The 13,794-nt window shown below is 50.1% G+C and overlaps 1 protein-coding gene across 1 annotated transcript in view; it reads left to right on the forward strand.

Annotated features, from left to right (window-relative positions):
- Nucleotides 1–13,794, forward strand: part of LOC125329781 (hydrocephalus-inducing protein homolog) — a 71,526-nt gene that overhangs the window by 13,533 nt on the left and 44,199 nt on the right. Inside the window, exons 7-16 of the mRNA XM_048312146.1 lie at nt 113–305; nt 1,406–1,505; nt 3,128–3,246; nt 4,441–4,664; nt 6,568–6,635; nt 8,789–9,021; nt 9,826–9,926; nt 11,165–11,300; nt 11,735–11,899; nt 12,763–12,915. Of these exons, the coding sequence (XP_048168103.1) occupies nt 113–305; nt 1,406–1,505; nt 3,128–3,246; nt 4,441–4,664; nt 6,568–6,635; nt 8,789–9,021; nt 9,826–9,926; nt 11,165–11,300; nt 11,735–11,899; nt 12,763–12,915 (1,492 nt within the window). The remainder of the gene's footprint in view (nt 1–112; nt 306–1,405; nt 1,506–3,127; nt 3,247–4,440; nt 4,665–6,567; nt 6,636–8,788; nt 9,022–9,825; nt 9,927–11,164; nt 11,301–11,734; nt 11,900–12,762; nt 12,916–13,794) is intronic.

The following is a 13,794-nucleotide window of genomic DNA, read 5'->3' on the forward strand; positions in this document are numbered from 1 at the left end:
GAGCTGCTGCTGCTACTCCCCAGGTGCTTTGCTCTCCTGCACTTACACTGATCTCTGCAAATACGTGGCTTATTAAACGATCTGCTGGGTTTGTCTCTCCCTGCGGCTGCAGGCTGTGTTATTTGCTTAGTCCGGAGGAAGGGGTCTGGCTGGAAAATTTACTGGAGGAGAAAAGAATAATGGAGGAGCGGGGCACTTGTGAAGATCGCACTGCCAGGCTGAGTGACATAGTCGATGAGGAGATGGCAAAGGTGCAACAAGACCCCATACTGTTCTTCAATAACTTTTTTTCCATTGAACCACTGGTGAGTGATAGCTGAGAACCTCATCTCCTCTCCCTCTTCCTCATCCCTCCCCCCTTCCCGTCACCTCCCCCCCCATGTGGTCACTCGGCAGATCCTCAGCTGGCTTGATGTGCTGACAGGGAAGACATTGAGTTTCTGGTGAGGCTAGAGAGCTCGCTCCTAAAAGCATTTCTGCCCTGCGGGCTCAGGGCAGGGGTGGGAGCCTGACAAAGCCAAGCCCTGCTCCTGGGGCTCGACCTCAAGGGCACTCCGTGCGTGTCCTTGCCATGTCCACAGGGACCAGTTATTGTAGGTAGGGGCTCCCCCAACACGTGGTGTGTGGGGTTTAGCAGGGGTGCTGGAGCACTGCCAGTTCACATATTGACCTGAAGAATGCAAAAAGGAAAAGGAGGCCAAATTCAGCGCAAGGTTAATCACAGAAATGCCAATCCCTTCGTGTAACCACGACTTGCACTGTTTCTGAGTCTCCCTTCCAGTGTCATCTGCGAGCCTGGACACAAGGCTGGCAGGTTTAAATGGGCTTTTTGGGTTCCGTTGCACAGAGGGACAGAAAACCTTTTCCTTTTCTGTTTATGCAAGCAAAGCCCCACCTCCTTCCATCAATCAGAGCCCTGATTCTGAGTACTGGCATAGTGAGAGATGATGAATGCCTAATGTCTGCACAGTGCAAAATCCCTTCTCATCTTGGAGTAAACCCTAGAATAATCCCAAGCTCTGCTTTCTTTCAAAACAGATTAAACTAATATTTTTATTTCCAAGGAAGGGGATCGTGTTCTCTTCATGGTTACTCCTGGTGCCCATCTAAGGCCAAGAGCCGCCAGTGCACAATGGCAGTTACACACCACTGTAGCTGCCAGCAGCGTGAAATCACCAAGAGCTTGTGTCAGAGCAGTAGGAATATTATGGAGAGTGGGAGCTCATCAGCTGAGCATTAAGAGCTCCCAGCGGTGTGTTGAGCTTGGTTTGGTTTCCTCAGGCTCCTTGTGTTGTTCACTCCTGCCTCAACGGTGATGCTCTAAATAAAGGCTTACAGGACTGTGGGTGAAAGCAAGAAATGTGATGTTAGAAGATAAGTGGTTTGCTGTCTCTTTCTGTTTTAGGAGGGAGAGATCGGGCCAAATTGTTCGGCCAAAATCAAGGTGACCTTTAAACCCCAAGAAGCGCTAGAGTATCGAAGTGTGGCTTACTGCAACATCTCAGGTACAGCTCCTTTCCCCTGCTCCTCTCACCCACAGTGAAGCCATGGTGCAAGCCTGAGCCCGTTGGGCTCCCATGTAACTGCTGGGAAGAGTCCGTGGTCAGCAGGGCAGTGCTGGCACATCCCCACTGTCCCTGCAGCTTCCAGGGAATCTCCTGTGCAAGGCCAGGGCTCAGAGCACTGTGTCTGGATTACTGATCCCAGAACAACCCAGGCAGTGCAGGGAGAAGCTTTCATGCCATGGCTTTGCCAGCATTTCCTCAAAGGCCGAAGAGCTACAGAGCAGAAGAGCTTTAGTGAATGAGCACTGAGTCCCTCTAGACCACTGACCTCCAGGATGGGTCCATTTTACATGGATCCATCATCAGGCAGTGGGAGCTGAGTTAGAAATGTGCTCCCTGACCCTGGATCACCTCCCACTGCCCAGACACCACCAGACCAGAGGTGGCTGAGGCCCGCAGAGCCCAGGGTGTTTGTGGAAGGACCACCCTTGGCCAGCACCTGCTTCTCTCCTGTGTGGGAATTGTCACCTTGCAGCTCTCAGTCTGTGGAAATAGAACACAGTGCTGAGTGTCAGAAGCTGAGGGCTTTGGCAACAGAGTCCTGTGCTGCTGGGCCACCTACAACACCCAATTTGCCACGTAGCAGTTGCCAAACTCTTTCTGAGCTTTGTGCCTTCACTGAATGGATTTCAAAGCTCCTCTAAGTGCATGGGAAGGAACCCATAGAATCACGTTAAGTATGTTAAGGATGGAATGGACCTTAAAGATCCTCTAGTCCCAAGCCCCTTGCCATGGGCAGGGCCACCTGCCACTAGACCAGGTAGCTCCAAGCCCCATCCTGCCTGGCTTTGAACACTTTCAGGGCTGGAACCTCCACAAATTTCCTGGGCAACCTGTTCCAGTGTCTCCCCAACCTCTCAGTAAAAAATTTCTTCCTAGTATCGAACCTAAATTTCCTTTCTTTCAATCTGTACTCATTACTCCTTGTCCTGTCACTACAGGAGATCAGAGGTGTTTTAAACTCAGCAAACTGGTGGCTAAATGAGAAACCAGCCCAAGGAATGGGTTAGAAATTGGAAGTCAGCCCTAAGGGCTATCTCCTGAGGGAAGAAAAGGGTCCATATCAATAGCCAGAGATCTGCCGGGATGAACCACGCTTCTCATAGAGATATGATGGAACTCTGTTTATTCTATTGTCAGACCCATAGTTACACTCTAATTCCCCAAGCACACATAGGCAAGCTCCATACTATTGGGTTACAGCTACTGTTCACACGGCCTTTAATAGCAAGCAATTGGTTACAGATTAATATGCACGCGACTAACTAACATGAGTCTTTCTCTTTCTGTGGTCAGCATCCCCCTCCTCAACATCCTGTCGGCTTGCCACATCAGCATTGCTCCTCTCTTTTTTCCCTAGTCAAGGACAGTTCACTAATATAGCTTGGATTGTGCACGTACACATGTCCCTGTTCACTCAGCCATTTCTCTGCACATATCTTCTCTTGGAGCATCAGGAGCTGGTTGCATCCAGCTCAGAGTCAGGGACAAGCATTGAGGCAGCCTGAAAAATACAGGATAACAGAGAGAATTATTGTACTGAAATGGACATTTCTCCACAGGCCGTGAGACCAGGCTGCCCCTGAAGCTCAGAGGGGAAGGCAAAGGACCCTGGGTTGAACTCAGCTATCATACACTGAACCTTGGGAAGATTTACGTCAACACACCCCACGCCTATGAGGTGAGCAGCAGGGTCGGGGTGGATCCTGATGGCTCCTGAGGCAGCAGTGAGCCTGGTGGACCTGTGGAATTCCTGGCAACTTGGGCAGTTGTGAGCAGGGAATATTTGACGTACTGCTCAAATCTGGAGGGGTCGGAAAGGCGTGTCTGCTGTTCATGAAACCCCAAGCCCTGATTTTTGTCAGCCTTCCTTGGCCATCAGCTGGGAGGCTTCCTGCAAAACCCCTTGGCCCATGAAAGCAACACTGGGTCAAAAAGCTGCATGTGCAGAGGCTTTTGTTCCAGTCCCAGGCACAAATCAGCTTTGTGCTCAGGCTGTCCAAAAGCAGCTGGAACAAACTGGCTGCATTTGAGTTCGAGTCCAGTGCAAAGAGTTTTCAGTCCAGTGCCTCCTGCCTATTCCTGGCAGTCGGAGGAAAGCCATCCACCCTCCTGGCTCAGCACTGGTCAAGGGGCTTGGGAGTGCTTTCCCTTGCTGAGCAGTCCCTCACCACACTTCAGCCTTGGTGTATCTCTGGCTCTAGAAAGAGGAAAGTGTTCCTGGGAAAAAAAGTAAAGGAATTTTCTACCTATTTGCCTCCACCCCAATACTGTCAAGTTTGCAAAAAACAAAACAGAACAAAACAAACACAACAAAGAGAGCAACTGAAAGAGGTAGGAAATGAGGCACTACATCATGCCAGACACTTTCAAAAGCTTGGCTGGGGAAGGGAAAGGCACCCTGAGTTTTCTTACCAAAAGATGGTGCTGTCTATACATTTTCATGCTGGTGCCTCATTGTTTATCAACGAATTGTTTCCGTGATCTGAGAAAAGGCAAATGAGTAGATGGTCCTGTTGGAGCTGTGCTAACCAGGGCAGCAGCAGCAGCAGCTCTGTGGTGATTCACTACGCAGCTGCAATCACCTCACGTTGCTCCCAGGGCCAGGTCTGAATGAGCTTGGTGATGCTGACCAGAGGTGGACTGCTCTGTGTCCATGGCATAACCCCAGGGTGACTCTGGTTATGTGAAGTTACCAGTGCTTTGCATGAAAACCCAAAGGCAGAACTTGTCCTGTTGTATTTTTTTGTCTTCTGTCATTCAGCAGCACAAAGCATCTTCTGCCCTTTCCAGGTGTCAGTTGCTTCATTAGAAAATAACTCCCAAGAAGGGAAGATTCCACATGTATTTCCATTTCGCTTTCTTGCTGCTGCAGGTGGATCTGATTAACAAGGGCCCTATTGATGCTCCCTTCACCTTCGTGCCTCCAACCGCACACGTGGCCAACTGCTTCGAGTTTGAGCCCAGGAAGGGCATCATTGCGCCAGGCGAGAGACAGACTATTCAGATCTCCTTCAAAGCCACCGTATTGGGGATGTTTGATGAAGAATTCCAGTTCAGTGTGGCTGGATCTCCTATGCCTGCAGCACTGAGAATCAAGTAAGGAGTCTGGGAGCTTGGTGAGCCCATCTCTAGCTGACTCTGGGACATCCCCCACTTACCTCAGTTTGGGGTGGAGCAGAGAAAAAAGATGTTTCCTGAGGTCATAATCTCTGCTCTGATCCTGACATTGCCTTAGTGTGAGGATGCCTGCTGGCCTGTGTGGGTACCTGGGAGCTGGAGTGACTCCCCCCTGCAGGGATCTCCGTCTGCCCTGGACCATGGCAGGCAGTGGGATGGATCAGCTTTGGGCAGTAGCTGCTCCGGCATGTCCCACCTGAACAAGCAGCAAGGCCTCCAGGGCTTTGGAGATGAGCCAGCCTGGGTGATTGTGCGCCAGAAGCAGCATTTTTAAATCCTCTGATAATAATTGGTCCTAATGGGGCAGCAGCAGCCTCACCTCAGCTCTCATGCTCATGCATGGAGACAGGCTGAGCTCCCAACTCCTGTGCAGAGAGTGCTCTGGTACCTCCTTTCCACAGCCAGGAAAGGGCTGATGTGGGACAGGGAACTCTGCAGCAGGGACCGCCACAAGAACTTGGCCTTCATCCCATGGGCTGGTGCCATTGCAAGAGATAATCCTTGCCCAGCAAAAGGGAGAAGGGGTGATAACAGGGGAGGCAGAGCTCACTTCTCAGAACCACAGCAGCGTGAGGGCTTCTCCCTGCTAGCCTGAGCCATGTGCTGGTGGGATAATGTAGTGTAAGCAGGAAAGCTGATGCTGGCTGCTCTGGAGCTTTGGAGCTAGGCTGCTGCTGTTGGAGGGCACTGGGTCAAGGCAGTAAAGAAATGAAAGCAATCTGCAGTCAGTTATACCTTGTATAGATGAGGGGAAATGGATGAAAAAGAACAAGAACGTTATTACTAAGCAAGAGGAAAGCGGTAAGTAGGTCTGCCCATAGTAGAGAAACAATTCTGCTGGCTTTGTTTTTGGAGGAAAAGTGCTGGGTTTTTATTTTGGAACTCAAGAGGGAATCTTTTAACATCAAATAATTGATTCTCCTCTGTCCCTCCCCCAAACTGGTCATGGGCTGTTATTGCATAAGCAGCTTTCTCCTTGAGCAAGGCGTCTCTTGTTGACATGTGTAGAGCAGAGCCAAGGGCAGTCCTGTGAATACAATAGAAGGCACAGTTCACTGGTGCTTGATTTTTAACCAGAAGCCAGAGTGGGCATTGAGTGGCATCGACCATTAAATAAACTTGTGAGTGTTGTGCAGCTCCAAGTGCTGATTTCAATGGATGTTGGTGACTTTTGGAGATTGTGTCTGCTGAGTTCAAGGGCAGGTGAGGTGGTGTGGTAGATTGAGGACACCCATGTTTGGTTGTTTAAACCATTGCTCTTGGCTGTGTCAGCTGATGCACTGGGGACGAGCTGGTCCTTTCCTCTTAAGATTCATTTGTCCACTGAGTAGAATTGCTGCTGCTCTTTTCAGAAGATGTTTGGGGCTCCCCTGGCTTCATGTCTCAAAACTCTGTCTGTAATTACTGTGTGGGTCCTGAGAAAGCTCCGTGGAAACACCAGTTATATCAGCTAAGAAGTAGCAAATCAGGGAAGGTGTGGCTGGAAAGGCTGGTTACAGAAGTCCATCCCATTTCAGATGGGGAAACTGAGGCACAGAGCCGTGTCTGGGTGTGTGTTCAGGGTCTTTCATGGGACCAGCAGCAACTCTGGGGCACTTCCTGCCTGCCCTGTGCCCAAAGCCTCATCAGGGGCTGTTGGCTGCTGACCACTTGGCTTTGGCTGCCTCCTGTCCACGTGGACACTGCTGAGCACGTGGTGGTGTGTTGGTTTGAAACCCATGGTGCCCCTGACACCAGGTTTTCTGCCCCTGAGCCACGACAGATGGACGCTTTGCAATTCCCTTTAACCAAGCCATTGCCTCCTCTGCCCTTGTCATCGCAGGGGGTGCATCGATGGACCGAATTTACACTCGGACGTCAAAGAGATTGACTTTGGTGACATCGCCTTTGGTGAGTGCTCCCTGGGCTTGGACGCAGCGTGAGGGGTCTGTGCATTCCAAAACTGAGCACATAAGAGCATCCATCACTCACGTTCTGCCTCTTCAGGGTGTGAACTCCAGGGCTGCTGGTGCCTCAGGTAGCATTTTGCCATCGTGAGATCAAATAAAACCAAGGAATAGAATGTCAGTATGTTCTGGTGTGTCTCTGTCCTGGTTTAAAAGACAGATGTCTGCCAAGAAAGGCAGGGATCTTCATGGAATGGAAAGATGACCCCCTCCCTCCAAATTATTATACCTTTGAAATTACAGGGCTTCCAGGCAAAGATCTGGGAAAAGGAACAACAGGTCTTTACTAGAATAGATCAGGACAGCACAAACAACAACACAATAACAGAAGATTCCAACCCGCCGAGTACTGTGTTTCCCTTTGGGTGTGATTATGATCCCAGGCAGGAGGAGCTGTTGGCTCTGGTAGGGCAGTGATCCTCTCCCAGCTGGCATCGGCAGGGAAGGAAGCAGGGAAATCACTCCTTTTGCAAACTCAGGGGCAGCAGGCAATCTCGGCCCTGCCGAACAGCAGCAGGCAGGAGGGGGGAAGGCAGGCAGGTTCAGTCGTAGTGCCGAGTTGCAGCGTAGCGGAGTCCCGGGGCCGAGCACACAAGCTCCCGCAGCTTCCCGATCCCTGAGAGGAAGGAAGGAAAGGTCCGCTCCCTGCGAAATCTCAGGTCCGAGTTCACAACGGCTCGCGGCATCACGCCACAATTCCTGAAAGACCCTGAACGCAAAAGCCCACCCCCACAGCCAAAATCCTCCAAAACCTCTATCCCCCTCCCCAGACCAAGGGAAAAATTCACTACGAAGCCTGAACCCATAACAATGAAGTTCATGAACTTTTTAAAGAAAATTCATTGCCTTCGTGAGCTGCTTCTTCCCCTCCCTGCATCAGCACTGAGGCACTTGTTAAGCTGCCTTTTGAATAAATGAAACAAGAAAGGCAGCAGGTAGAAACATGGTTCCGTAATAGGAGATTGATCCTATTGCTTAATCCAATTTCATTCCTAAGGTCCCTTCAGCTGAAGGCAGCTGTTGTGTCTTTGCTTCTTTTCAGCTGTTGACTGTTGTCTGCATGTGGTGACCTCAGTCTCGTTTGAGGCTGTGACATCTGTGTTTGTCCTTCTTGTGCCTCTCTGCCTGCGTGCTGGAGTCACTGCTGGAGCCGGCAGTGGTCCCTGTTGATGGGCACGGAGGAGCTCTGGGCTGTGCCTGCTGTTGGTTTTTCCCCCCACGTGTGTTCAGATGACTCTTGATGAGAAGCCTGGGGAGAAGTCTTCTCTCCACAGAGCTGGCCAGCCAAGCCAGATGTCCACTGCAGAGCAGGTTGTGGCTGGTGTTTGCGCTCTGCAGGACACCCCCACCATGTGTGGCTGTATCTCTGGTATTCCAGTATGGAAAGCAAATCTCAGAGCTGAAGTGGGGTAAACCCTTGCAGGCAGCAATCCCAGTGAGCGGCACGGGTGTGGGTGTGATGTCCCCATTTGTTGGGTAAGGTGTGATGTGGTTCCTAATTGCGACTCTTGAAGCAAGGCTCAGGTTTGCCTCCAGTGGAGTGGGCCTGAGCTGTCACGTGCTCAGTCTGTTTGGCCCAAACCAAGAGATGCCTTAAGGATCCTGCAGAGAGAAACTGCATTAGGGTGCTTTGTAACACGTTCTGTTTCCTGATTCCATCCTCACTTTCTTTTGCTGTAGCTTCTTCTCAATGACAGCTCATTGTTGATACATCTTGAAAACAGTGGCAATGTTGGCAGACTTAACAGGGAATTTTACAGCTTGAATTTTCAGAGGTGAATGCTTGGTCTGGGTGCACACTCATCAGTGAGAAATAACTGGTGCTGGTTTGGAGCAGGTGAGGGAGCTCCTCCCCATGAGAAAGAGAGAAACTTGTGGTGTTCAGCAGGGCTAAGAGTGGGCATTTTCAAGGCAGCAGTCTGGGATCAGTGTCAAAAGGAACTAAGTGACGATTAATTCCTCATGCAGCTGCTCGGTGACCTGTAGTTCAGATAACAAAAAGCTAAATTCCAAGCACACTTTCATCCTACCAGGATATTCACACCAGGAGTCATGATGTAATTGGTGCCTAAATGGATATTTGTGTCCTTTTCCTAGGTGTTCCCTACACCAAGAACTTTCACCTCACTAACACCTCCCCAGTGTCCCTGACGTTCAAGCTCCGCATGTCGGACGATGGTTCAGGGCCTGTTGTTACCTGCCATGATCAAATGCGCAACAATACGGACCCATCCTGGAGGAAGGGAATTCATTCCTATGTGGAGCCAAAGGAGTTTACATTGACTCCCAGCCAAGGGACCATCCTCCCCCAGGGACACCAGGATATTGAGGTATGGGAAGAGTCCAGCCGGTGGGGCTGAAGGAAGCTTCACTGGAGTGTGAGAGGGCTTTAGCTCTGCCAGCTTTGGGCATCGTGTGCGTGAGAGACCTGCACCGGTGTGAGGCCTCTGTTAGCTGGGGTGCTGGTGATGCTCCTGAAGGAGCTGTTTTATCTCCAAAATCACAAGCTGAAACCGTGTACCAGATGATCAGTACAGAAGCCGTTCTTGTGCTTTTGAGAGAGATTTCTTTGATTGAAAGTGGGCAGAGGAAGGATGAGGACAGGAGGTGGCTATTAGAGAGATGTCACTGTATAAAGCAGTTTGCTTTTCTTCCTGGTCTCATTCTCCTCTCCTGGAGAGCAGATGAGTTGTGTTCACTGCAGGGATCTCCAGGGGAGACAGAAAAAACTCTGCTGCCATGAACTGCCCAGCACCTGCTGGGCCACACTTTGCCCTCCATTTCTTGCTGTAAAGCTGAACTCGTTCTGTTCAAGACAACAGATTTCTTCTGCATTTCTGTCATTGCAATCAGATGAAAAATGGGCCCCTTAATTTGAATGCAGTGGTGCATAGAGCCTTACTCTAATGTTTTAATTTAGCTGACCTATGCCCTGATAGAAGGGTGTGTTTAACAAATCCAGTATTGCCAGAAGGCTTGTGTTACTCCCAGAGACTGTGCTCTCTACACATGGACCAGCAGAAGAATTAAGGCAAAATCCTCCCTTTCCTTACCATGAAACAAGAACTGGAGGACACCACACATGGGCAATGAGCTTTTGTAAGGAAGGAGTTACTGCTCTTCTCTTCCACCAGGTGACCCTGTGTTCCAACACCGTGATGGAATACTACCGGCGTATCCTGGTGGACGTGGAGGGCGCTGGCGAGAAGGTGTTGTCACTGACCGTCATGGGCAGGTATCAGCATTTCCCTGGCCTCTCCCAGCACACTGCCTTGCACAGGCTTTGCTGGCTGCAGCTCCCAAGGAGAAGTTTTGCTTAATGACCTCGTGTTCTGCCCAGCTGGACATGAGAACTGCAGTACTTGGAAAGCAGCCTGTGCTGAAAAGCACCCCTGCTCCCACCCCAGCATGATCCTGGGCCTTTTTCTAAAAGGAACAGAAATGATATAATTTATTGGCCTGGTTTTTGGTGCTTGAGGTGGAACAAATTTGCCAAGGGCCTCCTCTCCTTCTTTCTGCAAGAGGTGGAGTTGTGCTGGGTTGTGAGCACCCTGCAGCATTGGTTTGGGACACAGGGAGCAGCCTGCCGAGAGTCAGGGTCTGGTTCTGTTAATGAGGGCACTTGCCAGTGGGGAAGTGGCTCACAGCGAGAGTGGTGAGGGCAAGATCTTATGAAGGGAAAACAGCCCTTGATGTGGCAGGTCAGCTCTAGTTTTTCTCCTTCCCTCTGCTTCCCATTTTGAGCTTTAATGTTCTCAGGCTTAACGCAGAAGTTGTTCTTGCTGCAGCCAAATTCCATCCTGCTGTGCTGCTGTGGACATCAGTTTAACGACAAGAGGGATGCAGCTCCCTCTCCCAGGCAGAGCCGTCCGGGCAGTGCCTGGGCAGCAGTTTTGTCAAGCAAGTGCAAATGGGGACAGTCAGTGTACAGACCCGTGGGATGAAGGACCAAGGGAGCTGTAGGAGGTGGGAGAGGGGGATCACCCACTCCGTAGGGCAGGTGGTGGCTTGTGCCCTCCAAGGCTGGGGCAAGCCAGCTGACTTCTCAGGCCAGGGCAACAGCACCATGGGAGAGAAGGGAGTCATTTTTACTGAGACACTGTAGTCTGGTGTTCTTTGAGCCTTGGTGAGCACTGGTCCTTGTTGGCAAGGCTCCTCCAGAGCTCATGGATCACTGGGACTGTTACAGGAGTCCTTTCAAGCCTTCTTGGGTAAAGGAGAGGCTGAGACAGCTGTGGGACAAGTGCTCTGCCTGGGCCACTTGGCAGCCTCTGGGTGCTGCGTCTCAGAGTTTGCCCCTCCTTGACAAGACATGTTTGAGTGGGAAGGCTTTGAAGGCAATTTATCACTGTAGGGCTGTTAAATGTCGATTTGACAGTGACAAATGTGTTACGCTCCATTTCACAACCTTCAGGGGTAAACGTTCTCCATCCTCAGTATCTCTGATTCCCTTGTTGCCACCTCTTTCCCCAGATGCATCGTTCCTAAGCTGAAAGCGTACCCCTACATCCTGTGCTACGATGAGTGCCATCTGAAGGAGCCGTACGAGAAGAAGTTCCTCATTGTGAATAACAGCCACATTGCTGCCTGCTACGGGCTTATTGCCCAGGTTTGGCATCGCATCCGCCTCCTCCTCTCCAATATTATTGAGGAGATTATTAGGGGAAAAAAAAGGGTTTGGTTTGCTGGTTTCTATTCAATCTTAAAGATCTGCTGAGAACAAGATCCTACCTGAATGTAAACTCTAGGGTGCAGATTAACCTCCTGAGGAAGCAGTTCATGTTCTAGTCTTCAGGGTGTGGGAGATCTTAGAGGGTTGTGAAAAGCTGCTGCATCCACAGACACCAACGCCTGTGCTGGCAGCCTCCTTGCAGGACCCCCTGAGAATGCTAAACCTACAATTCTTGCATCTTGTTTGTGCCTTTCACCTTTGTCCTGGGGATTTTTAGAAGTGTGTGTGAGTTGCCATTGTGGTGGATGTTAAGGTGTTTAAAGTTTCTTCCAAGGTCCCTCTGAAGTTGCATTTGATTCTGTCCCTTCTAGAAACGCAAGGAAGATACTCCTGTGTTCTACTCCAGCTCCAAACCCTGTGGGATAGTCCAGCCTTTCAGCACAGCAGAGATTCCAGTTACAATTGAAGCCCAAAAATTGGGCAAGTATGACACCAATGTCCTTATTGGCGTGTTCGGGGATGAAGGAAACCCGCTGGTGAGTGCAAGGGGAGACGTGTGCCTTTGTGCAACTCAGCCTGGCAGGGTGCAAAGCGTACAGGGATTCTTCCAGGGAAAACAGGCACAGGCTGGTGTGGAGAAGAACAGAAGGGATTGGTGGCATAAACATGCTTTATAGGTGGTAATCTCAGTGTCTGACACAGCATATAATTCATCTAAGCTGGAATCAAAGATAATTTTAATTAATGAATCTTTAAAATGCTATTAACTTTGGAAACATCTGTTTAAAAATGTCTTGTCATCTCAAGAGGATGTCAGAAGATTTCTGGGAACCTTGAGCTTTCTGTAAAAGAAAGGAAAGCTGGCATTTGGAAAGTAGTTGCAAGGATTTAAACATCTTAAAACATACAGAAATGATGATGCCAAATCCCCTGGATGGCACCATCACACTGGGCCAGTGTGGCACTGCATGTAAGTCAGTCAACAGGAGGGCCAGGCAGTGCAGACTGTGGCAGAGAGCCTGAAGTTTGACAAAACAGTTGCTTTTAACTATCACGCCCCTTACCTTAAAGAGGAGGGTTTCTCCCCCCCAGAATAACCAGTTGTTTAACTGTCAGCCTGCTCTTAACTACAGATTTCTTGCAAAGCTTTTACCTTTGGGCCAATAATTTGTAGTTTGAAACTTTCTCTTACCTTAATCCCTTATTTGGAGGTGAGTATGTCTTTTTTTCCCTGCCCCCCCCTCCCCCCCCAAAGCCCAGCATTTCAGCTGGAGAGTGGTAGTTGTCCCTAAAGAAATAACTTGAGCAGGATTGAGCTGTTTAAGCTTTTTTACCTTTCACTGTTGTGGTTTGTTTTGGTTTTTTTTTTCAAATCTTTCTTGCCTGCTTTCTGGAACAGAGACACGTTTTACGGTGCACTGGAACGTGGGCAGGTATCTACCCAAGTCCAAGACTGATAGAATTTGGCAAGATCCCAGCACTACATCATAATACACAAACCTTGGAGCTCGTCAATGAGGGTTTAGTCCCTGCAGAATTCAGGATGGAGGTCGTAAGTATCTGTGGGGCTGTTTTCCAGGGAAATTGACTGGTCAGTAGAAGCCATTTCTTGGTTTTTATATGCAAGATTGCCATATTGCCCTGTGTGAGAGGAGGCAAGATACTCCAATATTCCATCTGAGCAAGGCAAGAGGAACCTGGCTCTGGGCTGGTTTTAGCTGGGGCAGCCCTCAGTGAAATCAGGTGCAGAGGTGTTGGAGCAGAAATGAGTCTGGATTGTGTTGACAAGTACTCCCTTAATTTTGTGGGAAGTCTTTAGCTGTGTGCACACTTTTGGAGCTCTGAGATCAAGAGAAGCCTGTGGCCCTTTGCTCCTGAGAGGGCACGGACTTCCCTATGGTTCCCCCGTTCCATCCACATTTGCTTTGTGCCAAACTTCTGTTAATGGCAGAAACCAGGGTGTGAGATCTGCCTTCAAACTGCTCATGGGGAGGCAAGTTTCAGACCTCCTGTGGGTCAAACCAGTAGGGCTGTCTGCACAAAGACGTGTGGGGGTTGTGCATCTCCACAGCCTGTGATCTCTATGCCATTGAAGAGCATCTTTGTGGACCAGCTGCAGAGAAAGGCTGTTTAATTTGTGGAGGCTTGCATAGGGCAGAAGGAGCTGGGGCTGCTCCCCTGGCAGGGTGAGCAGGGCTGGTACAGCCAGCAAGGGCTTGTAGGCTGGGGCCAGGGCTGGGTGGGATGTGCTCCCTGCTGGAGGGGGAGATCTGGGAACGTCTTGAGGTTTGTTCTTCTCCATGCTGGGTGGGTTGAACTTGTGGAGCTGGTTAAAACCTGACACTGTGGACTTGTTTGTGTCCGTGGATAAAGCATCGAGCCATGTGGGAGAGTCCAGGCTCAGCCTCCTGGGCCAAAGAGGAGCAGGGTG

Source organism: Corvus hawaiiensis, chromosome 8 (assembly GCF_020740725.1).
Source record: "Corvus hawaiiensis isolate bCorHaw1 chromosome 8, bCorHaw1.pri.cur, whole genome shotgun sequence".
NCBI lineage: Eukaryota > Metazoa > Chordata > Aves > Passeriformes > Corvidae > Corvus > Corvus hawaiiensis.